This window comes from Trifolium pratense, linkage group LG7 (genome assembly GCF_020283565.1).
Source record: "Trifolium pratense cultivar HEN17-A07 linkage group LG7, ARS_RC_1.1, whole genome shotgun sequence".
Taxonomy (NCBI): Eukaryota; Viridiplantae; Streptophyta; class Magnoliopsida; order Fabales; family Fabaceae; genus Trifolium; species Trifolium pratense.
In genome coordinates, this window is record NC_060065.1 from 7,808,769 (window position 1) to 7,836,343 (window position 27,575).

General features: G+C 34.1%; 3 protein-coding genes and 1 non-coding gene across 4 annotated transcripts; 2 read left to right on the forward strand and 2 right to left on the reverse strand.

Annotated features, from left to right (window-relative positions):
* Nucleotides 1–6,808: 6,808 nt before the first annotated feature.
* LOC123898680 lies at nt 6,809–10,594 on the forward strand. Its single transcript, XM_045949693.1, has 6 exons — nt 6,809–7,223; nt 8,755–8,815; nt 8,936–9,090; nt 9,620–9,701; nt 9,976–10,041; nt 10,141–10,594. Exons 1-5 carry the CDS (start codon nt 7,086–7,088, stop codon nt 9,990–9,992), a joined length of 453 nt encoding a protein of 150 aa, XP_045805649.1. The 5' UTR covers nt 6,809–7,085; the 3' UTR covers nt 9,993–10,041; nt 10,141–10,594.
* Nucleotides 10,595–18,689: 8,095 nt separating this feature from the next.
* Nucleotides 18,690–19,495, reverse strand: LOC123899696. Its single transcript, XM_045950910.1, has one exon. The coding sequence runs from the start codon at nt 19,421–19,423 to the stop codon at nt 18,896–18,898; it is 528 nt and encodes a 175-aa protein (XP_045806866.1). The 5' UTR covers nt 19,424–19,495; the 3' UTR covers nt 18,690–18,895.
* Nucleotides 19,496–19,735: 240 nt separating this feature from the next.
* On the forward strand, nt 19,736–19,807 carry TRNAP-AGG. Its single transcript has one exon. It is a non-coding gene; the product is annotated as a tRNA-Pro (tRNA).
* Nucleotides 19,808–20,815: 1,008 nt separating this feature from the next.
* LOC123899608 (rop guanine nucleotide exchange factor 5) lies at nt 20,816–24,277 on the reverse strand. The gene is made up of 7 exons (XM_045950781.1): nt 23,657–24,277; nt 23,449–23,565; nt 22,958–23,112; nt 22,805–22,879; nt 22,407–22,697; nt 21,664–22,020; nt 20,816–21,567 (listed from the first exon to the last, which is right to left on the reverse strand). Exons 1-7 carry the CDS (start codon nt 23,949–23,951, stop codon nt 21,061–21,063), a joined length of 1,797 nt encoding a protein of 598 aa, XP_045806737.1. The 5' UTR covers nt 23,952–24,277; the 3' UTR covers nt 20,816–21,060.
* Nucleotides 24,278–27,575: the final 3,298 nt, after the last annotated feature.

A 27,575-nucleotide genomic window follows, 5' to 3' on the forward strand; every position in this document is an offset into this window, starting at 1 on the left:
TCAAAAAAAAAAAAAAAAGTGTGAATTCCCGTCCCTTGCCTCTTGATCACATGAGTGCAACAAGCTATTGCACTGAAAGTATCACAAATCACACACGGATAGAATCAAGCAATTGATACTCAAGTAAATAAAAAGAACATGCCAAGATATCGAAACAAATTCCAAAGGTAAAAGAAATTCCACAATCAAACATAAAAAGATTCAAATTCAGAGTTAATTGTACAATCATCCAAGCAATATTCAAAGGAACATCAAACAATTATTCATAAAGTAGCATAAGAGTGAAAGGGAAGAAAGGACCGTAAACTCATGGGTTGCCTCCCATGAAGCGCTTCTTTCTCGTCATTAGCTTGACGCTTCATCATCACAAGTTAGGGAGGATACTTCAACTTTGATTCAACCCGGCTCCTCTTGTTCTCTTCATTCAAAGGAGCAATATTAATATCAAATAGTAATGATTTCTCACTTACCGAATCACTCTTGAGATCTTCCCCTTTGGTCTTCAAATTGGTTCTTTCCTTCTTACTAGACCATGATGGAGATTTCTTAGAGCCTTTCTTCACCGAAGCTTTCAATGTTGAAGTGGAAGACTTTTGAGGATTGACAACCGGATTGGGCTCTTCTTCTTTGGCCACCTTGTGCAAACAATAGATAGGAACCACACCATCCAAGTCCCATCCTAGGTCATCATTCACTTTCTCCGCTTCTTTTAACAAGTCATTCTCTTCTAGTGGAGTGAGCAAATCACTTATGATCATGGGTTTCCTAGAGTCGCCACCCAAAAACACATACTTCCATTTAGGAGGAAGTTCTTTCAATTCCGGTGGCTTTTTTATTGCCTTTGGCTCTTTCTCCTCTTCTAGGGGGTTATCCAAGTTTTGAAGAAAAATTTCAATCTCATGATCCCACTCTTCTTCTTTCCCATCTTTTACCACTTCCTCTAGCACTTCCACTTTGAAACATTCGGATACCACTCCACAAAATTCAAGGTCTTGGTTCTTGACCCTCTTCATCCTAGGATAAGGCACTCTAGCATATGGTGAAGGAACTTGAAACTTGGGGTCCTTCACAAGAGGTTTCTTGCCTTTCTTGGCACTAGACTCATTCTCCACTCTCTTTTCAACTTCACCCTCATAAGCTTTTTCTTCCTTATTTTTTTCTTCTTTCTTATTTTCTCTTCTATTTTCAACTACACCATCCCTCATCTTTTCAACTACACCATTTTTACTCTCATCCTTCTTAGGATTCTCCACTACTTTTTGTGATGAAACTTCTCTACTCCTCAAATTAATGGAATTACAACTTTCATTACGATGATCCGTGGTGTTTCCACAAAAACCACTTTGAGTTTGTAGAGAAGACACTTGCCTCGCTAGTTGACCCATTTGGTTTTCGAGATTTTTGATGGAGGCTTTATGACGTTCGCTTGACACTTCTTGGTTTGCCTTCATCACCTCAAAATTGTCTTGAGTCATCTTCATGGCTAAGATAAGAGTATCTTCAAAAGATTCAAGGTGGTCTTCAAAATGTTGATCTTGAGGAAATGCTTGATTCGGATTAGCTCCATGAGAACAATTCACGTGATTCTTCACTCCAAGATTGGAGGTGTTGAAATGATGATTATTTTGAAAGGTTGCTTGCACCATACATTGAGCTTCTAGTTGTTTGGTAATGATTTGTAGAAACACATTATTGAACTTGCAACTAGTTAAAAGTGCCTCTTGATTGCATGATTCAAACATGTCTTCCTTCCACTTTACGATTTGCTCGTGTTGCTTTCTCAATTTCAGGATCGAAATCCAGCTCAATTGGACCTGTTCTCCGCATGCACAAGGAAACACACAAGTAGAACGCTCTCGACAGAAAAATATAAAAATAGAAAAATTAAAGAAAACACAGAAAAATATAAACACTATTGCCTTGTCGAATCAATCACAATCCCCGGCAACGGCGCCAAAAACTTGATGAATAATTTTCGCAAGTGAACGAATTACCACGTAGTAATAAAAATATCGATCCACAGGGATTGTGCGATTAAACTAGTCGAATAGTGCTCATAGACATTATGCAAGAAATACACATAAATTGGGGGTATGTTGAGTGATGAATTGTTAGAAAACGTGCTTTGATATAATGGAAAAGCGAGGTAGAATCATCGGAATCGCCTAGTCTATAGCTAAACCACATGCAATCTACTATATCATAGGAATCTACTCAAGTGTTAACAACTAGATCGACAAATTAGTGAATCGCAATCTCTTGTCAAAATCCACTCTATTCGTTGTCGATACTCCCCCGATCTCTCGGGCGGAAGCTACCTACAACGAATGATATTAACGCCCGTCAATCGTTCGCTACACTCTATGCCTCAATCTCTCGACCGGAGACACTCGAGCGCTCAATGCAATTCAGTTCAGAAATTAAATCAATACTCTCGCACGTGACTTAACTCGAAATCATTACAACACTAATGAAGGATTATAAAGCATTACGCATCGAATTGCATTAAATCAACACTATGAACAGAGTAGATTCTTACACATATAGCGGATTACAACTGATCTATCTACATCCTAGACTATCCTAGATCCTACCTCCAAAGAAGCTTAGCTCCTCATCTCCCTTCGTTCGCCTCCTAGCTTCAACGTCATGGCTTGTGAATCCATGCTATCGATGTGCTTGGAGCTATCCTCTAGAGTCTTGAATCCCAATCTTGAAGTTCCAAACCCAGAATGTAGATCAAATTTTGCAGAATTTTCCAACCTCGTCACAGAATTATGCAGAAACCATATATACTAAACGCAACCACGCCGCGCGTCAGATCTATCACGCCGCGCGTGGTTGCAGATCCATCAACTACGCCGCGCGTGATAACGGTATCACGCGGCGCGTGATCAAGTCAGAGAGCAATCTTCTTCTTGAACAAGGCTTCACGCCGCGCGTGGTCAAGTATCCCGCCGCGCGTGATCAGAGTGAAAATCTTGGCTCCCTGTGAGCTCCATCACGCGGCGCGTGATGGGCTACGCCCCCAGCGTAGTGAAAACATCCATTTCCTGCAATTTTTCCTGTTTTCTTGCAAAACAAGTAATCAAGCTTATGGTTAGATTTCTCTTATATTTATTGCTAAAAACCTACTAAAATGCATCCAATGTTGTTAAAATAGGCCTGGATTAGAGAGTGTGACGATTCGTCATCAATCTACAACTGCATCCAATGAGGAATTAGTATATCTTGCCCAAAAATCTCAAATAGAATCTTTTGAAGGATTTCGCAGAGCTTAATTAAACTGATTATTATTTTTTAAACAATAGAGTGAAGTTTTTTTGTTAAGTAGTCTATGGCTAGAAAATCCACCTTAAAAGTGAATAAGTGGAGTGTCCTACCAACTGCACATATAGTGCGATGTCCTTACCAACTGAGCTAAGTTCACGACGACAAAATAGAGTGAAGATTTATTGTGGCCTTTTACAAATTTATGACGGTACAAATTAGTTTTTTTTTTTGTCAAGTAGTCTAGTGGCTAGAAAATCCACCTTAAAGGTGAATAAGTGAAGTGTCTCGGGTTCGAACCTGGGCTCCTGCACATATAGTACGATATCTCTACCAACTGAGCTAAGCTCACGGGAACAGTTTTCAATAAAAATCAGTATCTAATATTTTCAGCTGTGGACAAATTAGTCGTTCTATAACAAATTAGGAATTAATTGGTTCAAGTATAAAAATTTCAAAGACTAATTTAGATTTTATTTTCGTCGGAGAAAATTAGATTGACAGAAAATTATAAGGATCAAAACCGTCTTCACTCAATAATTAAAAGCAGAATAATATATAGTGCACTTTATAAAGAGTATATGTATATTCACTTTTAAAATTGAGTCATGCTAACTATTGTTCTAGGAGTATTAGTTAAAAAAAATGTAAATTTTACTACCAAAAAAAAAATGTAAATTTTGTATTGCAATAAGCATGTTTTATATTTTGAAAAGATAGATTACACAAATTCCAAGACTATTTTACTATATAATGTTCCTTAACTAGTACCATAGGGACATTTTCCTGTAAAATTAACATTTTCCTGTAAAATTAACATTTTCCTGTAAAATTATACTCCCTCCGTCCCGATTTATAAGAGAAAAAAAAAAAACACACTTATTAAAAAATGCATTTAATATTCTAAAATCTATCAAAAACATAATTTTGTTTCCAAAAGTACCCCTATTAACTTATTCAATAAAAAAGCAAAATCATTTAATATCCTACTCCTAATTTCTAAGTACCTCTAATTTCTAAGTGCATCTCGGTACTCCATTTAAAAGTAACTCTGCAACTCCATTATATCATATTCATTCCATTTGAGAATTGCAAAACGTGACCCACACAAAATTAAACTCCAACATCGGTCCTGTATTACCAGTAGCACTACAATCCTAATAATTAATTGTTTTGGAAAATATAACAAAGGGGTATTTTTGGAACTATAAAATTAAATTGGTCAAATTTGAGTATTTTCCCTTATAATTTGGAACAAAAAAAAATGGTATTTTTTCTCTTATAAATCAGGACGGAGGGAGTAAATGATATTCTTTTTTTTTTTTTTTTTTTTTTGGTGTAATATTCTTTTCTATAGATTTAATCCACTTGCAAAAATCTCATTGAAAATTAAATGTTAAAACTCCTATCAATTAAGATTGGCCATGTTGATACTCAACTTCATTAATTTTATCTATCAAATACAGACACATATAACGGAATTGCTCACACTCTAGTAAGATGACCCCATTTATAACAAACCCTCCTATTTTCTATTATACTCTAGCTTAACATATGTATTGAATAGTTTATCATGAATGTGTCGGGGTGGCAAAACGGGTTGGATATCTATAGATTCGGTCTGTTTAACCCGTTATTTTTGGTGGGTCGAACCAAGGTTTTAGGTTGGCCCGTAAGTTTTTAATCTTTTTTTTCCTTTTCGCTTTTTCTGGACTTGAGATGGAAAATGGAGGAAAGAGTTTAACTTTACGAGTCAGTTCAATGACACTTTTTTTTTCTTTACATTTTTAGATAAAAAAAATGGTTAAACTAAATTTTACTTGTGTTTCTTGACAATTATTTAGGTGATTGAACTTATTTTGAAACTTGTTTAGTGTTGTTGGATTTTTATTGTTGTTTGGTTTTGTTTTGGGACTTGTTTAATGTTGTTGGGTTTATTGATGCTTTGTTTTATTGAGAATTATTTATTTTGAAGAAAACATTTATATTTCTAGAATGTGACAAATTAAAACCAAATTAACTAGTAATAATTTACATGAAACAATTTGGTTCCATATTGAAATATTAATCATTACTTACATGATTTGAGTTTCTTAATCTTATGAATTATTTTATATATTGCGTAATTGAAAAATATCCCTTTTTTCATAAAAGAATGACAAATTTTAAATAAATAAAAATTGACACAGACAAATTTAAAATCATATAGTAAATCTATAAGTAAAAAAAAAAATTATTTGGCGGGCCGGTCCGCCAATTCGCTAACTTGTTAATAAATGGGGTGAGCTTGATTTATGAGCTCAGACGACTAAGTTGGTCCTCCCTGTCCCCGCTTTTGGGCGGACTTAAACAGGGCGGGCCACCCGCATTACCGTCCTTAGAAGAAATGAGCTAGTGATTCATGAAGACAAAATAACTTTACACCACATCTTCACTCAAACTTTAGGCATTGAAAATTTGGTTATCTCTCATACATTCATTCATAGTTTATGTGAAACGAATCACTCACTTAAACCTAACAATATCTTCCTCGGGTCTAAGTCAGTCACATCTTAAACTCTCACCTGCACTACAACAATCAAGTATGCCTCCTTACTGCACAATTGAGAATTGAACAGTTTGATACAAGGATCCAACACCAAATTCTCTTTTGTGATATCCCACCATACCGAACAAGGACTCTGATGTCATCTATTGGGGAATTCATGAGAGTGTTAGTCTTAAAAGTGGGAGTTAGGCCTAATTCAATCCTACAAAACCGACTCGTAAGGTGAGGATTGTCTCTACTTTATAAACACATATTCAGATCATCTTGCAACCAATTTGGGCCTTCTTAACAACACTATTGAGTTTGGTGCGTGGATATAAACGTTGGGTGGCCCGATAATGGAAACCTTATAGCATGCGGCCCAACAGATCGTGGAGAATGCTCTAGTACATTCTTATAATTGGGAGTTTGGTCTAACTCAACCCTACAAAACCGGCTTGTAAGATGATGATCTCGCAACCGATGTGAGACTTCTTAAGACACCCCTTCGCGCATAGTGCTATGGGCTTGGGGCACAGACATAAATGGTGGATGGATTGAATAGCAGAAACCTTATAGTAGACAGTCTAACGGATCGTGGAGGAAGCTCTAATACATTCTTAGAATTAAGAGTTAGATCTAACTTAACCATACAAAACCGATTTATAAGGTGATCTCGCAATGAATGTGAGACTTGTTAATAATAATTATAAGAAGCAACAATATAATGAGTCAATGATTCACACTACAAAAGATCTTGACATCACATAGATCTGAATGTGTTCATTCATGTCCCAAAAAAAATCTAGTGAAGTCAAAGATGGAAGAGTAATGAAGACCTACCATGACACGTGGAAGTATTATTCGGATATTGGCATAATTCCACGTGGGTCCCATTAGGACATGCATGTGTCAAAGAGAAGGAAAGGGATGGAAGTTGAGTGAGAGCACATGGAGTAAGCATCCTACATTTTGGACTTATAAATAACCCTTTCATAAGTTACATGTTCCAACACAACACACAAATCTTCTTCTATCAATCACGTGCTCTCCACTCTTTTTCCTCTGCCTTCTGTGCTCTCTCCTTAATTGTTATCTCTTTAATTTGTTGCCTTCTTACATGCAAACCTTATCCAATCTTTGTTAGTTTTGTTCGTTAGCTTTTCTTTTTATTTCTTTTATATATAAACAGTTTTGTTCGTTGGTTGACAAAGTTATTATTAAAGCTAGCTCTCAAAAAAAAAAAGTTATAAAGTTTAATTGAATCATACACTTAGTTGCAAAAAGCATGGAGAACAAGAACAACAAAAAGAAAGTTGGAGGAGCTGGTTCTTCCTCATCATCTACTACCAATTTTGATCATCTTTTTGGTCCTAAGGATCCTTCCAACAACATCTTTAACTCCATTTTTCCACCTCCATCCACTGTATGCATGATCTCCTAACCCTTATCTTTTGCATGGATATCTTTTGCTCATGTATGCATTACCCTACAACTCTCAATTTTTTGTTGGATATATGAGATTACCAAAATCTAATTTTTTTTTTAGTAAAAAAAAATCTAATTTTTTGTTGTCATGTCATTTTCTGATTTTCATATATTTATGTAGAGAGTATATCGAACAAACTTTAGGATACTAAATGCTTAAAATTAGGAAGAAAAAAAAAAAAAAACTTTAGGATACTAAAAAATTCTTCTTTATTTTTTTTAGATTGTATATTAGTTTTGGAAATATGGTATATACATTGTTTCTAACTTTGTCCTATACTATTATGGTTTTTCAAAGCTGATCATATACACGGAATTTACGATTTAGTCCGTAATAGAACTCTTGAATGAAGATTTATCACCCGGTTTTAAACCATAAAACAACCATAGAGGGTCTATATATTCATAGGTCTTCTTTGCAATCTTATAACTAATATATAGATCAAATTTATCAGATATTCAATAAATCTAAAAAGTAAATCTTTGTTTATAATTAAAGCTTGAGGGAACAATAAACTAAGCTAGTTCCACCATTTGCTTCTTTTGGAACATCATAGTTTCAGTGTGTATATTAACTAGTCGTCCCTCTTGTTTGGTTTTTAAGATTTGTGTGCATATATATATTAAAAAATAATAAATTTTGATAATTACTTCTTCCGTCCCAAAATAAAAGCAAAAATTGATCAATAAAAATGAATGTATTTTGTGCAAATCTTAAACCAAATACATCAAGTTTTTTCACTCATTTTTACTTATATTTTGGGACGGATGAATTACGGTATAAATTTATAATTGATACATGCATGTCTTTCATTTTTGCAATGATACAAAGAAAAGTTTTGAGCATATAATAGATCTAGTCTAAAGGTAGATATTACTATTTATAGTAAATTTTAATAAATTATTATATATATTATTTGTTCATCATTTTTTATTACGATTAGATTAATTTTTTATTATAAATGACGTTAGTTTTAATACAATAGTACCTCGGACCAATTTTGAGAGTTGATATTTGATATGGACAAAAAGAAAGTATTGGTTTGGGTTTGAGGTTATGGTCAAACTTTTCTAGTTATAGTCAAAACTGTAATAACTACTAGTCTAGTTACAACCGTTTCATTTATAGCTACAAGTGCTTTTATGGTCATAAGTAAGTAGAAAGTCATATCTAATAGGAAAGATTAGTTCAAGTATATGTTCACAAATCATGAATAAAATTAGGGTTTTGCTAACGAGTGTTTTTAGGGCATTCTTTAAGCATTCTATTTAAGGAAGTAATGTATTCATAAAGTAAAATATTTCGATTTCTAATGCATTGATTTCACACATTTTCATAAATATTTCACAAAATCTTACTATTTAAGGTGTTTAAAGAGTGTCCGGAAACACTGTTTAGCATTTAGTAAGTTTTAGAATTATATAGTTAAGAAATGACATAATGATGTTATATTTTGTAATTACTTTAGGGTGGAAGGAGAGATTCAACAAGGCACGACATGGGATCCAATAATACATATGGAGCACCAGGTTCGTTAAATAATACTTATGGAGTTAATTCCAACCTCAAAACTTGTCTATATACAGGGAACATATGACTTTTTAATGTCTGTATTTATATAGTAAAGTTATTGTTTGGATTCGTTTCAGGTAAGAAAGGTGAAAGCAGTACCGTTAGTGATACCAATTATCAGATTAATGAGACAGTGGAGCCCAGTTATTATAGCTCTTCTATCTACTATGGTGGTCAAGAAAATTATACTAATTCTCCAAGAACCTGCCGGACCACTCAACCTCCCCATTTTGTGAGTCCCCTTCTTAACCATATATGTGGTCGCAATTGCGGTTATGCGATTTGGATTCCGCACAGTCGCAGACTGCATATAGTCGTGCAGTTAGGGCAGCTTCGTGGACGTTGGATTTTGATCGGACAGTCTACGATTTTTTGATTAAAACTAAATAATTTTCTTGTTTCAAAAAAAAAAAAAAAAACTACATAATTTTCAAAATCAGAATATCCCTTTTATTGTGGTTAAGATCAGACTGTCAGGCCATTTCTTGGGCTAGTCACCATGTATTGGATATGAGTCCTCCTTGTATTGATTCCATGTTGATTAATGAGAAAAGTTAAGTTGATTTGTTTCAAAAAAAAAAAAAAGATCAGACTGACAGAAATCAATGACAGCATGACTGTATGCAGTCGGTGACTGTATTGAATCCGGATTTGCGGTTAAGTTGTGAATCATAGAAAAGTATAGTCATTGCGGACGCAATTATGGATGTAGTGTTGTGCATGAATTTTTAAAACCTTTGTATTGTTGATGCAATTTGCAGATCAAGAAAGATAAGGATGATGATGATGATGATTCAAATGGTAGCGATACAGGCGGTGCTTCACGAGGGAACTGGTGGAAAGGTCAGAAATTAAGTACTATTCGATCGATGTTCATTAATAACAGCCATAATAACAAGAAAATAAAAGTAATACTATTACTAGCTAGTAATATACAATGATAAGTTTGTGGTTTTTGATCATGTGGCATGATGGTGCCACTTTATATAATTTTTAAAAATTTAAAATTTGTTCAAACCAAAACAACCTCAATGTGCTAGCACCGCAATGATGCAACCACAATTGAAACATACTTTAAACAATGAACCTTTTACTTATTATTTTCAGTTTTGTGCAGGTTCCCTTTATTACTAACATGATCACTCTACCATGCATGTCAACTCATCACCATCATTTATACAAGGTACGTATTTAATTGAAATTAAACTATATTTTATAACTGATTTATTTACCATTTAATTATTTAATTAACACATTGAAATTGTTGACAATATTGTTGCAGGATGATGATCAACCACAAACCAATGTACTATATATGAATATATATGCAGTAGTAGCAGTACTCCACAAGTTATAACTATAGTAGTAGTGTATGGAAATAAGACATGGCAACTACCTCTAATGTGTTGGGTCCTTTTTGTCACATCTTGCACATATAAAAAAAGTTACAATATATATAGAACTAAAGACAACCATCAGCAGTATAGGATAAAGCCACAATTACTAGCTGCAGAGTGTGTTGTATTTTATACATAAATAAATAAATAAAGGTTTTAGGGACAGATATATAATTGTCCTTAATTTAGACTGTAGTGTTGTTTTTCAAACTTGTGAACTTATGTACTTTACTTTATGCTTTCTGGTTCTATATAACACAAATAGAGTATATGTAGATGTTAATTATATTTTGTTAAAGCTTTTATTTATTTTTACTAAAGCTTATATTTTGTTATAAAGTCAAGATGTTAATTATCCTCTCTATTATTATTCAACTTTCATTCCATACAAGTCCACAACGATTGCAGAAGTTTATTTATATACGCAAATACCACCGTTAGCTAATGATGGTATTGCGGAGATATGATATAAAAATGATTCTCTCCCGATCTCAGATAAAATGTGTCACCATCATCGACAATATTTCTCCCTTATAAGCTCATCTTGAAGTATTTTCCTTTCGTTTTTTGAAATATCTTATGTTAATTAGATACTTGAGTGATAAAAGTAAGCATAAAACAACAAGACTTATATTGATATAAAAATTTCATTCCACTCACAAAATTATTCATTTAAATAAATTTAAAAATATTAAAATCAAACATCACTCCTCCACAATATAAATTTCATTCCAGCTAAGGTAGCTTTTCAAATGTGGTGTTTGCAAAGGAAGCTACCATCAATGTCACTGTTCCAAAAGCCACGAGAGGAGGTATCACACTGCCTGCAATAAACTTGTGTGTAGCGTCTGATAAGCAAATTGTCAATTATTCAGAATTTTCTCGTGACGGGTGAATTGTCCCTATTATTGAAATAATCTTGAACTTTACCATAAGGGTGGCAATGCTCCTACGAACTTTGACTTGTTCTACAACCAGGGACGGACACATGTAGAGGCTGAGTGTGGCTTTAGCCACACCAGATTTTTCCAATTTTTTTTTATATATTGAAAAGAAAGAAAAAAGTACAGAATTGTTAACCTCAAACAATCACATATTCTTTCTCTCTTTCTCTTCAAATTCTCAAATAAGCAAAATCAGAAGTTTCTACCTCAATCCTCAATCTTCAATTTTCTACCAATTGTAAGCTTATAGGTGTGTTTGAAAATCTAAGGTAAAGTGAGTATTCCAATTTTCCTATTCTTTTCTCCTTTTTCAGCTGAATCCAAAAACCTCAATTTGTTAAAATTTCAATTTTCTCAATTTCTCATAAATGGGTACCTCTATAATCAATTGGTGTGAAGAACAATAGTTATTTAGTTGTGATTTTGATCTGTTATGTTCAGTAGGTTATTGTATGATTGCATTACTTTGTATTGTTAATATACCTTGAATTTGTTCCTCTAGCTTTGATAGTCTGCCTTGGTGTTTGATGATATGGTTATTTGTTTGGATGGTGTCCTGCTATATTATATGCAAGTGTTGTAATGTTTCCTTACCACGAGTTCAACAATAAAAGAACATAGGCATCACAGTAATAACGGGAAAATAAATTGACTTTACTCAATTTAAAATCACAACTAAAGAGCCCCAATTTGTTAAGAATATAGAATAGAACAATTCTAAGGAATTGATATGAGTTGCACTAGACCTCACTGACCTCACTAAATTAGCTTATTGACATTGTAAGTGTTAAAGAAACAAGTGTTAAGTCACTTATTAAGGAGACATTTGAGAAGTTGTTGTTTATTAGTGGCTTGAGTTTGTCTAGTATTAGGGGGCAAGTGTATGACGGAGCTAGCAATATGCGAGGTAAGTTTGGTGGTTTTAGAACTTTAATCCAAAATGAGAATCCATCTTATTATGTGCATGGTTTTGCCCATCAACTTCAATTGACACCTATTGCTTGTGCTAAGACTTACAAAGATGTTAGTGGTTTTTTCTGTAAGATCAATATGCTTATTAATTTCATACAGTCTTCTAATAAGAGACAAAAATTGTTTTAGGAATCAGGAAAAACAAGTAACCCAGTTTGCAAAATTTCTTTTATGTTTAGCCACACTGATATTGAACGTCTGGATCCGTCCTTGTCTACAACTCCATTTCCATTGAGGATGCAAATGCTCCTCCCTCGACGATGAGAATAATCAAAAAGGCTTTTTGACACGTCATTTCCAGAAGAGATCTCAAGCATATGACAACTGAGTGGATTGGGATTGACATGTGTTACTACGATAGGAATCTTTGACTTATTCTTAGAGCCAGGAGGACGCCCTTGAGGGCGGCGTCCGACAACAGAGGATGCTACTTGGGTGTTATTATTTGTGGTGATATCAATGTCTGGTGTTTGGAGTTGCAAATGTGGTGTCATGGTTAATTGAAGCTCTTCTTTTACACTCATCTTCACTTGTTTGTCTTGCTTTGATTTGTATTGCCTAGCCTTGCCAACAACACCTTTTAATACTGGTGGTGATTGACTCTTGCTTATTGTTGGGGAGTTCGGGGGAGCTCGGGAGAAATAATGGGTCAATGCTCCAAGACCCCAAAAGAGGGAGACGCCACATCCCAACCCCCAAAACCTTAAGGCGTTAGGTTAATGGGTCACCTCTCTTATAAATTCAACATTTTTCTCATACATAGTCGATGTGGGACCTAAACACTCACACTTGAAACCCAACATTCTCCCCCAAGTGTGAGTTCCCCCATATACTATAGTTGATCCAAACCAGGATCCCCTCCTACTCCCCCACCAAGCCGAACCTAGGCTCTGATACCACTTGTTAGGGAAAAACCGGCATAGAGAAAATAAAAGAACACAATCAACAACACAAGAATATATCATGGAAATTCCAAAACCGGAGAAAAAACCACGGCTGTTGTCTAAACCGACACCCAGAGAATATCACTATGTGAAAATTGTTACAACACATAGACTTCACTCTCAACCATCCCACGGCCCTTAGTACACCCACACTCTCCAAAGCAAATACATCTCACAACACTCTAATAAAAGAGTACAAGAAAAAAATAAAAAAGTAAGATATAAGCTTAAAGTGCTACTGACTGGTGCAATTATAAACAAATAACTTAGGTCTATTATATAGCCTTGATTTCCCCATTGTTTTACCATTCTAAGTGATGTGGGATTTCTTCAATATAATTTCTTTGACCTTTTTTTTTTCTTTCATTAGCTACGTGGGACTTACATTGCAATCAACCCCAACACTTATTACTTTTATTGTTATTTTAATTTTAGTTTTTCATAATAAAAGAAAAATATTCAAGTTTTTGGCATTGACTACCTTTTATATATTATTGACTTTATTTTATATATTTACACTACCCACGAGAGGGATTGGTTATTATACATAAGCTATCCTTATGCACCATGCATAAGTTACTTAGTGCACCCCCCAAATTACTTGTGCACCCCCCAAATTACTAGCACACCCCCAAATTTCTCATGCACCCCCCAAATTACTTGTGCACCCCCAAATTTCTCATGCACCCCCAAAATTTCTCGCACACCCCCAATATGACTTTTGCCCCCCAATTTTATTTTTTTGGTCCCCTCCACATTTCTAGCCTAAACCATTTTGTTGTGGGAATGGTTTCAGAGATATGCACTCCAAAACCATTAAGTGTATAAGATGGTTTTAGAGTACAACCCTATAATTAGAATACAAACAATAATTGTGATTTGAAACCATTTAACCAACATAATGGTTTCCAGAATTTTTAAAACCATATAAACACACATAAAACCATTTTACAATACAAATGGTTTCAGTGTATAACTATCTGAAACCATTTAACCAACATAATGGTTTCCAGAATTTTTAAAACCATAAAAACACACATAAAACCATTTTACAATACAAATGGTTTCAGTGTATAACTATCTGAAACCATTTAACCAGCATAATGGTTTCCAGAATTTTTGAAACCATAAAAACACACATAAAACCATTTTACAATACAAATGGTTTTAGTGTATAACTATCTGAAACCATTTAACTGGTTTTAAATAATGATTATAATTGTACCAAAAAAAAACAATTATGATTCTAATTATAGGTTGTACTTCAAAACCATCTTATGCACTTAATGGTTTTGGAGTGTATATTTTTGAAATCATTCCCACAGCAAAATGGTTTAGGCTTGAAATATGGGGGGTTAAAAAAAAATTGGGCGCACAAGTCATCTGAGGGTGCGTGAAAAATTTTGGGGGGTGCGCTAGAAATTTGGGGGGTGCGCGAGAAATTGGGGGGGTGCATGAGAAATTTGGGGGGTGCACGAGAAATTTGGGGGTGCGTGAGTAATTTGGGGGGTACGTGAGAAATTTGGGGGGTGTGAGATTAGGTGTGAGTGTGTGAGTTGAGATTGGCTAGGATTATTACATGTGGATGCTCAATCTAATGAATGTTATTGACTTATGTACCATGCATAAGGATTACACTTATGTATAATAACTTCTCCCCCCACGAGATTCATTCACTTATCCAAACAATCAATATTACCTTAAATAATTACATTAACCTTTTTTTGTTGACTTAACTTAATTACATTCAATTATTCTATTTGACTTTTGAAAAAAAAAAGAATGAATTTGACTTTTCAATTCACCCTGAAAATATAAATTAATTGAATTCCATTAATTAATATATTAATTTAATCCATAAAGATATAAAATTGTTTTTTTTTTTTGATGATATAAAGATATAAAATTGTTAATCATGAAGAATGTATGTTTTTATATTAAATATTTAATATATAAAAAATTTAACATCATATTTAATTTTCTGTTAGATATTAAGTCCATTTGTTACATAACAAATTGTGAATTTTTAAAATAAAATAATCACTTTTATGAGTTTTTATCTTCTTTTTTTTCAAAATAAATTGATATATTAAGTCCATTTAATTTTATCTTATTGTTAAGAATTAAAATGAAAATAAGAATTTGAAAAAAGTATATTAGAATCAAAAAATTTCCTAAGGAATTAGTGATCTATGTTAGATAAATGGCATCTTGAGCCAAGAAATTGGTTTTGATCTATTTTGTTAAATTATCATGATTATTAAAGTTTAATTGTTATAGTTAGAATCTAGATTATCATATTGGGACAAAGAGATGATTCAAACAATTTATGATCATTTTCGTTAATCAATCAATAAAAAAAACTTCGGTTTCCTATTTTAAATCAACCTAAGTACTTATCATTCATTTTTTTTTTGTCTTCACCCTCTGGTTTTTAGGGGAAGGGGGCTCTAGTAGTTCAAAGTTCGGGGCGAGTTTTGGCATCAAGTAATTTCAGTCTCCTACCAAATGTAGTTGCAGGGATCGAACCGTGACTTATCATTCATTTTTGTTAATCAATAAATTCGGAAAAAAAATAAAACTAGTATATTATTTTAAATCAATGAAGTTAAATATAATTGTTAAATCGAAATTATAATAATCTATGTGGATACGAACTTTGATTATTACTTGAAGATTTTGGTACACTTGCCAAAAAGTCATCAAGTATACTTTTTTTATCACAAAAATAAACAGTTGAATCAAAGGTCATTGTACGACTGTTCCAAGTGAAATTTGAACAATGTCGCAAACAAATCCTTCACTCCTAGTCGACGAAACAGATCCAGGAAGATTCATCTTGTTGTTGTTTTGGTTTTACAATTTTGGAGTAGGTTTTCAGTTCTCTTTGAAGAAGAAACACTTTATTTTGTTTTGTGATCATCAAGTTGCCGAATTGAAGTGATGGAGAATGAGTTTACACCCAAATGAGAAAAATGGGAGTTTTGTTGATTTATATACTTGATGAATGTGTAGTGGGAAGAAGAAAAAAAAAAGGTATGGGTGAAGAGAGATGAAAATTTTAACAGTTGGACCATAGAAGTTTTTTTTTTTGAAAAAAACAAAATGGTATTCATTCATTCAATGAATCGATTACATCAAATACAATCACATAATTAACATCATTAAAAACGTAAAGGATGAATCAGCAAACAAAACTCACAACATCCGAGTTAATAGCATACAACGGCAAAATGCCTACAACAAATAATATGATAAAGTCAAAGTCACCGGAGTATCCATGTCGCCGGATCTGCAGCGTTGATGTCCAAATTATTGGTTGAAGCTGTAATTGACTGAAGTCGATCTTTCAATAGAAATCAAATGAACACCGCAACAATACGGGATAACAAAAGCGTCGCACAAGACGACCAACAACACAACGCCGCACTCAGACGCTAAATCACCAAAAAAAAAAACTTGATCAATGTGAAGATCACTTATTTATAAAAAAAAAAAAAAAAAAAAAAAAAAAACAGGTGTAGAGGGGTGATTCTAGATCAAAAATGACCTAAAACCACCCCTCTCCGTTGAACAAAGGAGAAGAGTGTCAAAGAAAGAATTTTTGGAAAACTAGGGCCGGCACGGTTAGTAGCTGCTAGGACGACAAATTTGGAGCATATAAGTTTGGGAGCAGAGAATGAAATAAGGAACCAATGATGAATTGAAATAAGGAACCAATGATGAATTGAAGGGGAATGAAATGGAAACAAGAAGTTGTGGAAGATAACTAACTAGAGAGAAAAATAAAAACGGATGTGAAAACGTGTTGATCAAAAAGTATGTGCCACATACCAATTGTTAATTGTTATAATGGTGATTGACATTAGACTTGATAGGGAGGACCACGATTCAATCTCCCACAACTGCAATTAGGAGGGAGATGAAAGCATTGATGTCATAACTGACCTCCAACCAGATTAGACAGTTCAGTGTACCGAATATTGGTGGTGAAAAAAAAAATGTTGAATCATTCGTTATGCTTCCGGAATTCTTAACCATCATACTAGTTCCGATTTCATGTTTCATTCTAAAGTTATTCTGTAATTCTTAACCATCATACATATATAGTTGAAGTTCATCTCTAACCATTTGACAAATTTGTTTCTCCCCTCCGCCCCTGTCATTACTCGAATCATTTCCTTCACATATCAAATGCCTAATGCCTACTTGTATTGTATTGACAAATATAACAATCTCATCATCAAATTACCACTTCCATTTTAGAGCATATCAATATTTTATCATAGGTTATCCACAATCAGCAACCACTTGAATAAATGAATTTGGTGGTCGCATATGGTTGTTGAATCAACATCAGAACGTGTTGTCTTAACTTAAAAAAGACCAAGTTTCAAATATGTGTCGTCTGATCTTGATTCAACAGCCATGTGAGTGCAAGAAACCTGCCACCATAAAAAATCTGAATTATGATTGAACAAATTGGTCAGAATTTTGAATTAAGTGAGATCTAATGCAGTCATTGATCCCGCAGCTTCTTAAAAAAAAATAAGCACCAGCAGACAGAGGTAGATACAGAGCTAGGCAAACCTTCATGATCGATAGCCATTTGTGTATGAAAACGACTGAAAGGTTTAAGTAATGCACAAAAGAATATATCTCCTTCGAGGGGAGTGCCTCCTAACAAAAGATAAAAGTTCTTAATATTTTCTGTTATTATTCATTGCTCAATTTCATTACATAAATAGTACTAGGTAATAGTACTGTGACAGCTGTCCTAAGGTAAGACTCAATTCCTCACTAGTGAGTGGAAGAATCACTACCAGGATCACATGGCTCGAATAAAACAAATGAAAGAGCATAGGATTCTCTAGATCCTTCTAGTAACTTATTTAGTGGGCTTGGTAACAACACAATCTCTCATCCAAGCAGGTTCCCTAATATTCCTTATGGGTTGTCCATCCCTTCTTAGTTCTTGGTCTTTAGTCTGGATCCATAACAACCACCCTCATGTTCGACTGCTTGAGAGGCGGATACAAAGGCAGTCGCTTACCTAGCACTCTAGGAGCATACTTCAGTGTAGCATAGCGGCATACCCCTTTGACCTAGGTGGAATAGAGATCTATTGAAACCCACCATAAGTCTCTTGGGAGACGGCAGCAGGTACTGATTAACCATAAGCAAAAGCGGCTACTAAGACGAAGGCAAATAAGGTTCCGTATTTGAAGGGACCTGTTTGGATAAATAGCTTATTTGTAACTGATAGCTCAAACACTTATCATAGTAAGTGTTTATATATAAGCTTACATAAGCTATTTTTATAGTAAAAACTAAAATGAAGATAAGTTTTTATATATGCTACTAGTTGTTTTCATTAACTATATTGAAGCTATTTTTATATATGCTACGAGTTGTTTTCATTAACTATATTGAAGAACTTATGAAAATAAGTTGAAACAAACTTTTGAAAATTGTCATAAGTTGCAACGTTAGGACTTAAGCACATAAGGAGAGTCTAACCCAAAAAACTAGCCAAATAGGTGGGAGAGCCTCCGGCTTAACTTAAATATCACATTGAACACTTTGATTAATATACTTGATCTGAGACTCCTAATATTGAATCTCAAAAAACTTACATAAGTAGATAAACTCAAATAAGTCAATTCGTCAATTCTAATGTAACCATAAACATTGCAACATGATACATAAATTTCATTCAACCTAAAAAAACAGATCACTCTAGTTGAGTTGAATTGAACTGAACAATAATTTCATTCAACCTAGCGAGTAAAAGCATACAAAACAACAGTAACATAAACAAGAAGCGCAATAGGAACAAAAATAAAAAGCGGAACAACAGCAGCAAAAGCATGTTGACTACCACAAGCAAGAGTACCAAGTTTAATCTGAACAACATTAACTAAAGCAAGCATGAGAAAAGCACAACCAGAAACAGATCCAATACCAGAAACCAACATTCCAACACGGAGCGTAGATCTGTTAATATGAGCAACAGCGGTATGAGCAACAGTAGTTGAAGTCCGTGAAAGACGGATCGCTTGTTTGAGTGCAAGAGCTATTAGACTGGAGAAGAGAAAGGAGCTGAAAGAGTAGACATGAAATGCGACGAGATTTTCGGCGATGGCTTTTGTTGGAGTGCAAGAAGGGTTTGTGTTGAGGTTGTTGGAAGGATCGTTTGGGTTGAAGGATAAGCCGATGAAAACTCCGAGTGTGAAGAGCGAGTTTACGTTTGTGATTGCGTCTAAGGCGGTTATGTGGACGGAGGTTATGGAAGATGATAGTGACATTTTTGTGATTGCAGTGTGTTTGTTGTAGGTAGCTGGTAATAACGTGTTGTAAAATGCTAAAAAGTGGCTCGGGCAGGCATTGGTATGGAAATTTTATCTGTTTTAAAATGTATAAAGTTATTCTCTCTGATCATTATTTTTGCTATTTATTTTTTTTTTTAGTATGCTTAACAAAATGTTTCAGGGACACTGTTTAGCATTACCTAGTAACGTTTTATCGAATTTGTGTTCTTAACTTTACCAAATTGTTATGGTTTTGACTTTTGAGATTACCGTTTAAAATGAAGATTCTTATTCATAATGACATGTAAAGGGCATTTGGTCTAGTGGTATGATTCTCGCTTAGGGTGCGAGAGGTCCCGAGTTCAATTCTCGGAATGCCCCTTTCAGATGTTATTTTTTTGTATCATTTTCACTGTTTTGGTGAAATTCTCGGAATGCTCCTTTTTAATGTTACTTTTATTGTACCATTTTTCACTTTTTTGGTGAAATGTCATCATGCATGCTTTGCAGATGATGTAAAAAGTTGCATCTTACTTTTAACTCGGTATGCAAGTTGCATTGAGCAATTTCAAGTTTCAAATTTTGAACAGACATTCTAATGTTCCAAAAAAGCATTTATGAGTTGTGTCCTCACTCATCAGGAAGTCTTGATCTACCAAGTCTAGATAGTTCAAAATTGTTCATAACATTAGTATTGTCTCATATCAACTTATACTATGTTCTTATGGGATATGGGATATGAGTTGAATCTTTATCAATTGAAATAATTTATAAATGTTTTTTGAAACGGTTAATGATGTTAAGACAATTATTTTGAGATGGATAGAGTGTTATCATTATATTATATAAGTGGAGAACAAACTGTACACCATTATCTTCACTCGTTAACTCCTTTACACCAACCACTAAATCAGGGATTCGGATCCTCTCATGTTGATCCTCTCTTGCTGTCTGTCATGCACTAATTTTGAGGCGGATAGAGTGTTATCATTATACTCCCTCCGTCCCAAAAAGAATGATCCATTTTGAATATATGCACTATTCATATATATTGTTTTGACCATATTTTTCTACTAATAAATAAAAATAAATATTAACATATAAGATGTTGTTAGATTCGTCTCGATGAGTATTTTCAAAATATCAATTTTTTATAATTTTTACTATTATACAATTAAAGATATTAGTCGCCAAAGTTATGCATTGGCATGCGTGTTTCGGTCAACTGGGTCATTCTTTTTGGGACGGAGGGAGTATTATATAAGTGGAGATCAAACTGTACACCATTATCATTATTTTAAACTATAGAATATGGATAATCTGTCACTTATTGGTTTGGTATATAATGATTTCATTACATCGGTCCAAAAGGCAAAAAGAAAGATGATCTCATCCAATTAATTGCTGAAATATCATTTGAACCTGATTTCAAGCATATTTAAATTCAAAAATATAAACACCTACTACATCAGAATTTAGTAATAATAACTATGAATTCAAATTCTCAACTACCAAATAAAATACAAATGAAAGGGGAATAAAAAAAAAATTAATAGTAAATGTTTACAAGACTTTTGTGCTCAACCAAATTTCCTTCCCCTAGGAAACTGTTTGTGTCTCAATAGATAACCTTGTTATTTTGTCTTGTTTTTCGCAGCACATGTTTCCTTCTGACATTGTTGTTCTGGTTGTTCTGTTTTCTTGCTACCTGGGTTTGAACAATTAACCTCAGTTGAATTGGTACATGTCTTTGTTTTAGTCTCAACACCAAGATAATTTGACAATGCTCTTCTCACCCCAAAGCCGCGACGCTGAGGTTTTATGTTGTTGACATTGTTGTTGTTATTGTTGTGGAGGAAAGGAGTTCTCTCCCCTCTTACAGGACTGATCAATGGCACAGGCGAAAACTTAGGTGTGCCAAATGCTGCTTTGTGTGGAGTGCCTGAGACGGACACTGAAAATGGACGCGAAATCTTTTGCTGAGAAACTATATTAACTGTTGTATGAGGAACCAATGCAAATTTATCTGAATGTTTTGTCAAGTCATCAACGTATGACAAATCATCGATGCGTGACACAATGTTGAAAGCCATGCTCTCCAAAACTCTAGAGTAGCTTTCGAGAATAGATTTTCCAACATCCTGAAAAGGTTGAGTAAAATTTGTCGATGTTAAAACGAGCATAAGATTAATCGTGTAAAAATAAGATATGTATAACAATTTGTATAGAATTGGAACCTTGTTGCATTGGATCTTGCAGGTATCCAAGGTAGTTTGTGTTAATCCCGGAAACCGATGCTTCAATGAATTTAGAATGTTTTCAGCTCTATTAGCTAGCAGTTCTCTCTTATCTCCATCAAGCATGAAATCCTTGACTATCCCCCATGATGACTTTGTAGTTGAACGGTTGGGACTAGGGGATGATTTGTGGTGAGATCTTCGACGCCATACATAAATTGCAGCTTCTAAACGGTTTGCAATCTCAAGTGCAGTATGTTCAGAAGATAGGTCTAAGCAATCAAGCAGGCACTCTGAGGAGAATTGATCGGATGTGATGTATCGGTAAATAAAATCTCCTAAGCAAGTTCTTCCATTCTGTAAGTAAGGACATATTAGTGAAAACTCAGATTAATGTTGAAAACAACGCCATAAAATTGACAGAAGAATAAGTAAAGAATATTTCAATGGAGGTGGTGTTCATAATAGTGTAATTCATCTCATACACTTTATTTGGCTATTTACCGGAAACAAATTCCCTGCAGTAACTGTGTCACGTAGTTACTGATCTCGACTGTCCGGTCTAAATTAATGGTCGAGATTGTTTAATATTGATTTAATGAATGTATATTTTGATTTTTTGAACAGTCCAATCTGAAATTAATGGTCGAGATTGATTACTGTGGGTAAATCCGGATCCCTATTTATCTTGGTCATAAAATGGCATAGGCTATAGGAAAAATAAATTATGTTAGAAATAAGACCTTAGGGAGTGTTTCCAAATATGACTCGGGAACTTCCATTTCGGCCAAAACAATGCTGTTGATAGACATAGCTGCTTTGAGAATTTGACTAGCACTTTCTCTTGAGTGATTCAAATTCTTTCTAGAGTTCTCACTGAGACCTTCAGGGGGAACACGGGGTACGGGGAGCCACCACTTCTCTTCTTGCCGCTGAATAGACTTGCGAAAAGAGCCCGAACCATCTGCATCAGCAGCTACAATTCCTTGATCAACATACCAAAATTCGGTAGCCGTGAAACTGTCTAATATTTCCTGTGATCAAAGAAAACATAAATTAATCAAAAACCGCAATCATCCAACGATGTCTTTACCAACTTCAACTACTAGATTTCGATGAAAAAACAAGATTTGGTACTCACTAGTAACATGTTATCAAGTTTGCGAAGTGCTGGAAGGTTGATACAAATATCTGTCCTAGGCCTGCAAGTCATTACCTGCAATATGAACCATATTAGAAACATCAAAATTCATCAAAGTTTCAGCATTGGAATTAAGATTTAATGAAATTTTACCTCGAGTTTCTTTCCATCCGGAAATGTTTGCCAAGAAGGTATTAATTCAACAATGTGATCACTAACACTAAGAAGCCATTCCATTTCTCTCTGCCACATTTCTTTCTTCTCACATGGTAGTGGTTCTAGTCTCCATAGTTGCCCAAATGCAGTAGCTACATGTTGCATAAAATTCAAATTGAATTAAATAAATTATAAAACTTATACTTAAGTGTGTGTTTGATTCTGCAAATTGATTCTGGTTAACAGTAAGTTGAATGTAAAGTAATTTATATTTGAAAACGTTCATGTAAAAGTGAGTTGAACCGTACATTCAAGGCTAAAAATTAATTGTAAAGAGTAAAGACAAACTTCAAATTCTAGCTTCAAGATAGAATCAATTCTGGAGGCAAAATCAATTCTACTTAAAAACATTCAAACATGTCAAAATCATTTTGAATTTTGAATCATTTTATGAATTACAATATATAGATCTATCTCAAGAACCATACCACATAGATTAGTAATGGCATTAGAAATTGCCAAAGCAGTGCAAACCCCTTTTCCTGAACCTGACATATCTTCACCAAGCAACAATTTTGCAAACCTTTCCTTCATCATATCAACATCTGTTGCAATTCAAAAAACAAATCTAATAATTAACAGCCATTAATTAAACTAGTAATAGACCCGTTAAAACCAGATTAAAAAAAATCTAACCTGAGATTTTTAAATCAATGGTGGTAAATTTTGAGTGTTCCAATTTAGATTTGTGCTTATTTTCTTTCTCATCAGAATTTAAACGCTTTGAATTGGAAAGTGTGGCTTTAAGAATAGGCCAACCAAGAGGAGTATTAGAAGAAAACCCATTTGATTTAGCTTCTTCTGAAGTAGAAATTGATGAGCTAGAATTAGATCCATTAAAACTAGTTGTTCTAGACTCAACACTTGAATCAGTGAAACTAGAAAGAGACCCATCAATTTTTTTTTGAGAATTTTGTGATAAAGTATCCATCTTTGAGGAAAAAAATAGGTAAGAAAAGTTTTTGAATTGAAAAAGTGAAATGGGTTGTTGTTGTTATTACTCAACGGGAAAAGAACATGTTTTGAGACAAGTTTGAAAAAATATAGGTTGTGTTTTGTTTAACTGTTTAAGGATGTTTGAAAGGATTTGTGATGATGGAAACGTGTTGCTTTTTAGGGAAAGGATTGTAAGATTCTTCTTAGAAAGGGTACACACTCACTCACTCACTCTCACACACAAAATCTCTTTCTATCTGAAAAATTTGATTTCATTTTCAAAGTTTGAAAAATGGTCCAAATGCTAACGTCTCTATATTTGAAGACTGAAGAGTGTGAGAGTAGGACTAGGCTGGTAATGAAAGATGTTAAAATATTGGAATTACGTTTTTGTCCTTCATTTTCATTCATATTATTCCTTTTTCATATGATAAATATAACATACGGTGTATATTGTCACACTTTATTCAAAAAAAAAAAAAAACTAATTGTCACCATTACAGAAAATAGTTTTCTCATAAGGTGCGTCGTTTTGAAGTTTAATTGTAACTTTAGTCGTCACATATCGTTTTGAAGTACACTATTTAATATAATGTGCAAGTTATTAGCTGTCACTTTCATTTATGAAATTAAAATTTATCAATGGTAATTAAATAGGACTAATTACTCAAAAAAAATAAAAAATAAAATCAAACGTTAGTTGGTCCAGCGGTGATTAACGTTGTACTTAGTAAGGAGAATCGCGATTTGATTCACTGCAACTGCGATCGGAAGGGGGCTGGAAGTATTTGTTACTGAATACAAAGGTGTTGCTAATGTGATTTCTGAATCTTGTTGGCTACGCAACCGACTCATGGAGCTTCATTTTCCACTTTCTCAGGCTACTTTGGTGTACTGTGACAATGTTAGTGCAATTTATCTTTCTGGCAATCATGTACAACATCAGCATACTAAGCATATTGAGATAGACATTCACTTTGTTTGAGAGAAGGTCGCTCGTGGCCAGATTGCTGATATTTTTACCAAAGGCTTACCTCGAGCTCTTTTTAATGATTTCCGGACCAATCTAAGCGTTTGTGAACCTCCCGCTTCGACTACAAGGGTGTGATAGAATAAAATATTCTTCCATTTAAGTATAATTATGTTTGTAATTATTTTCCATTATGTGTAATTGTTTTCCTATGTTTGACTTACATATTGTAACTTGTTTATATCCCTTACACTATTTTGAATAAAATCAAGACATTACATTATTATCTGTGTTTTACAAGGATCCTGCAGGACCTCGAAGAAACCGACCGAAGTGAGCTATTTTGGTTGAGGCTTTGGATAGTGTGAGGGCTCTTACTCGCCGTTGTTAGGCACCTTAGCTAGATTTCATCGTCTTTACTTATGTCTTTCAGTCTTTCTTGTTTTATGAGCGCTCTGCGCCTTTTGATGTAATGAAGAACGACTTATATAGACGTTTAGCCATTATGTGTATTTAAATATATTTTGAAAGTACTTTTGCTTTATCTGATTTTGTCCATTTAATATTTACCACTACGTTTATTGATCGTGGCTGTATCGCGGCGAGGATGTTGCCCGCCGCATTTTCTTTTTGCTGGCGAAAGCGTTACTCACTGTATTTCTCTTCGTTTGGCGAGAGTGTTGCTTGCCATATTTTACTTCCTTTGGCGAGAGTTTTACTTGTTGTATTCTACTTCATTTGGTAAGAGTTTTGCTCAACATGATAGTTTGTTTCACCAATCTTGTCTGTTATTCAAATTCTTGTAGGCTTTCTTCGTAATCCTTTCCCCCAAGCATTGTATCCGATTGTTGAGCATGAGACGCTTTATGAAAGAAAAAAAACTTGGGCGGGGGCTTTTCGCCCATGGTCATTACACAAAACTGCGCATTTTAATTAGCTTGCCCTATCACCATTTCGTTTTCCAAGGTAGGAACGTCACTTTCCTTGAGTCGTGCACCTCTTGATGTCAGTCGTCTTTTCATTACCCAAGGGTGACATCATTATAACGCATCGTTTCGTGTGTTAGGTGTTGGAAGGGTTTACTTTCTCTTTACATATATATATATATATATATTGTTGATATATGTTCTTTGTTATCTATTCTATCTTCTCATTCTCCCTCGACAAACTTTGCTCATATCTTGCCTTACTTGGCGTTGATTTCTCCGTTTAATCTGAGGTATTGCTTAGTCCCTCATTGCTAATATTATGCTTTTTTCTCTTTACTATTTTTTCTTTCTCTCTCCTCCATGGTTATTCTGAGGAGTTTGAGTGACGATGACAAGGTTCCAGCCTCCCCTCCTAGAGTTCCTATTGTCGGTCTGTTACGGATCTCATACGGCGAATAGAGGCTTGGTACCCTTTTAGGTTTCTCAACTGAGTTAAGTATCACATCTAGGTCCTTTGTTTTGGAGAGCGGATAGACTGATTCTAGTAGTGACTGTATTGTGATTTCTGCTTTTGACTTTCATGTAGATCTTAAGGTTCGAGTCAAGACCCGGTCTGAATGTATGGAAGCTCATATTTTCAAGTCCACTTTTACCACTGCTGAGAAGGGTAAGAACTTGGCTCCGAAATGAGGGAAGAAGATATAGTGGTGGTGCATGTCTTGGATGTTAAGCCTTTTACTTTGGTTTGTCCTCAACGGAGTACTCCTCCTACCTTTTATATGTTCAACAGATTGTTAATTCATCTTGGGGTTGCTTTACCCTTTACTTCTTTTGAGTGTGAAGTTTTTCGGCCTGCTAACGTTGCCCCTAGCCAACTTCATCCCAATAATTGGTCCTTTGTTAGGGCTTTTGAAATATTGTGTGGTGGGTTGGAAATAGAGTCTTTTTTCATTACGAGTTTTTTTTTCTCATTACCAAATTAGGGGGCTTGAGCCAAACAAATGGGTTTCTATAAGTGCTCAAACAAATAGAGGTCGTTTTATCTCCTTTGCAAAAATCTTCAAAAACTTTAAAGATAGCTATTTCTTTGTTCGCCATGACAAGAACGATCGTGAACTTATGTTTGATCATGATGGATAACACATGTTCCCTTTCTATTGGACATCAAATCCGGTAGTCGTGAAGGGAGTTGGCCCGGACCGTGAACTTATTTTACTAACTTATAACTTATCGTCTTTTCTTTCATTTTTACCATTATTATTTTAATTGAAATCCGATTTTATCCTTTACAATTTATTTTAATTTGAAACAAAATAATTATAAGCTTGGAATACAAAACATCTCTCGGATGTATATATATATGTACATGTTACTTTTTATTTTACTTATGCAATTTCATATTGAGGCTTCACAAAGAGATAAGAAGGACGAGTGATTACTTTTGCAATATATATCAAATTTATTTTCTTCCGTTGTTTATGATATGGCCATTGTAGAAAACCCTTCTCATAGTTTGTTTGATGGATTACAATTTTGAATCTAGAGCTTCTAGTATTGAAAAAATATATATTGTTAAAGCATAAAGTCAATTTTCAAGTATCAGAAGTTGGTTAACATACATGTACACTTTGACTTTGACGTGAAAGATATATTACATTAAAATAAAATTAAAATTAAAATAAAATATATTATATAAAAAATTAATCTAATAATAATATAT

Excerpts from the sequence above, each read along its gene's own strand:
- LOC123898680 (XM_045949693.1), top strand. The coding sequence starts at position 7,086 with ATGGAGAACAAGAACAACAAAAAGAAAGTTGGAGGAGCTGGTTCTTCC. Across the intron at positions 8,816-8,935 it reads TAATACATATGGAGCACCAG|GTAAGAAAGGTGAAAGCAGT; the intron begins GTTCGTTAAATA and ends GATTCGTTTCAG. Across the intron at positions 9,091-9,619 it reads CCACTCAACCTCCCCATTTT|ATCAAGAAAGATAAGGATGA; the intron begins GTGAGTCCCCTT and ends TGCAATTTGCAG.
- LOC123899696 (XM_045950910.1), bottom strand. The coding sequence starts at position 19,423 with ATGTCACTATCATCTTCCATAACCTCCGTCCACATAACCGCCTTAGAC.
- LOC123899608 (XM_045950781.1), bottom strand. The coding sequence starts at position 23,951 with ATGGATACTTTATCACAAAATTCTCAAAAAAAAATTGATGGGTCTCTT. Across the intron at positions 23,566-23,656 it reads CATTGATTTAAAAATCTCAG|ATGTTGATATGATGAAGGAA; the intron begins GTTAGATTTTTT and ends GAATTGCAACAG. Across the intron at positions 22,698-22,804 it reads AACTTGATAACATGTTACTA|GAAATATTAGACAGTTTCAC; the intron begins GTGAGTACCAAA and ends CTTTGATCACAG.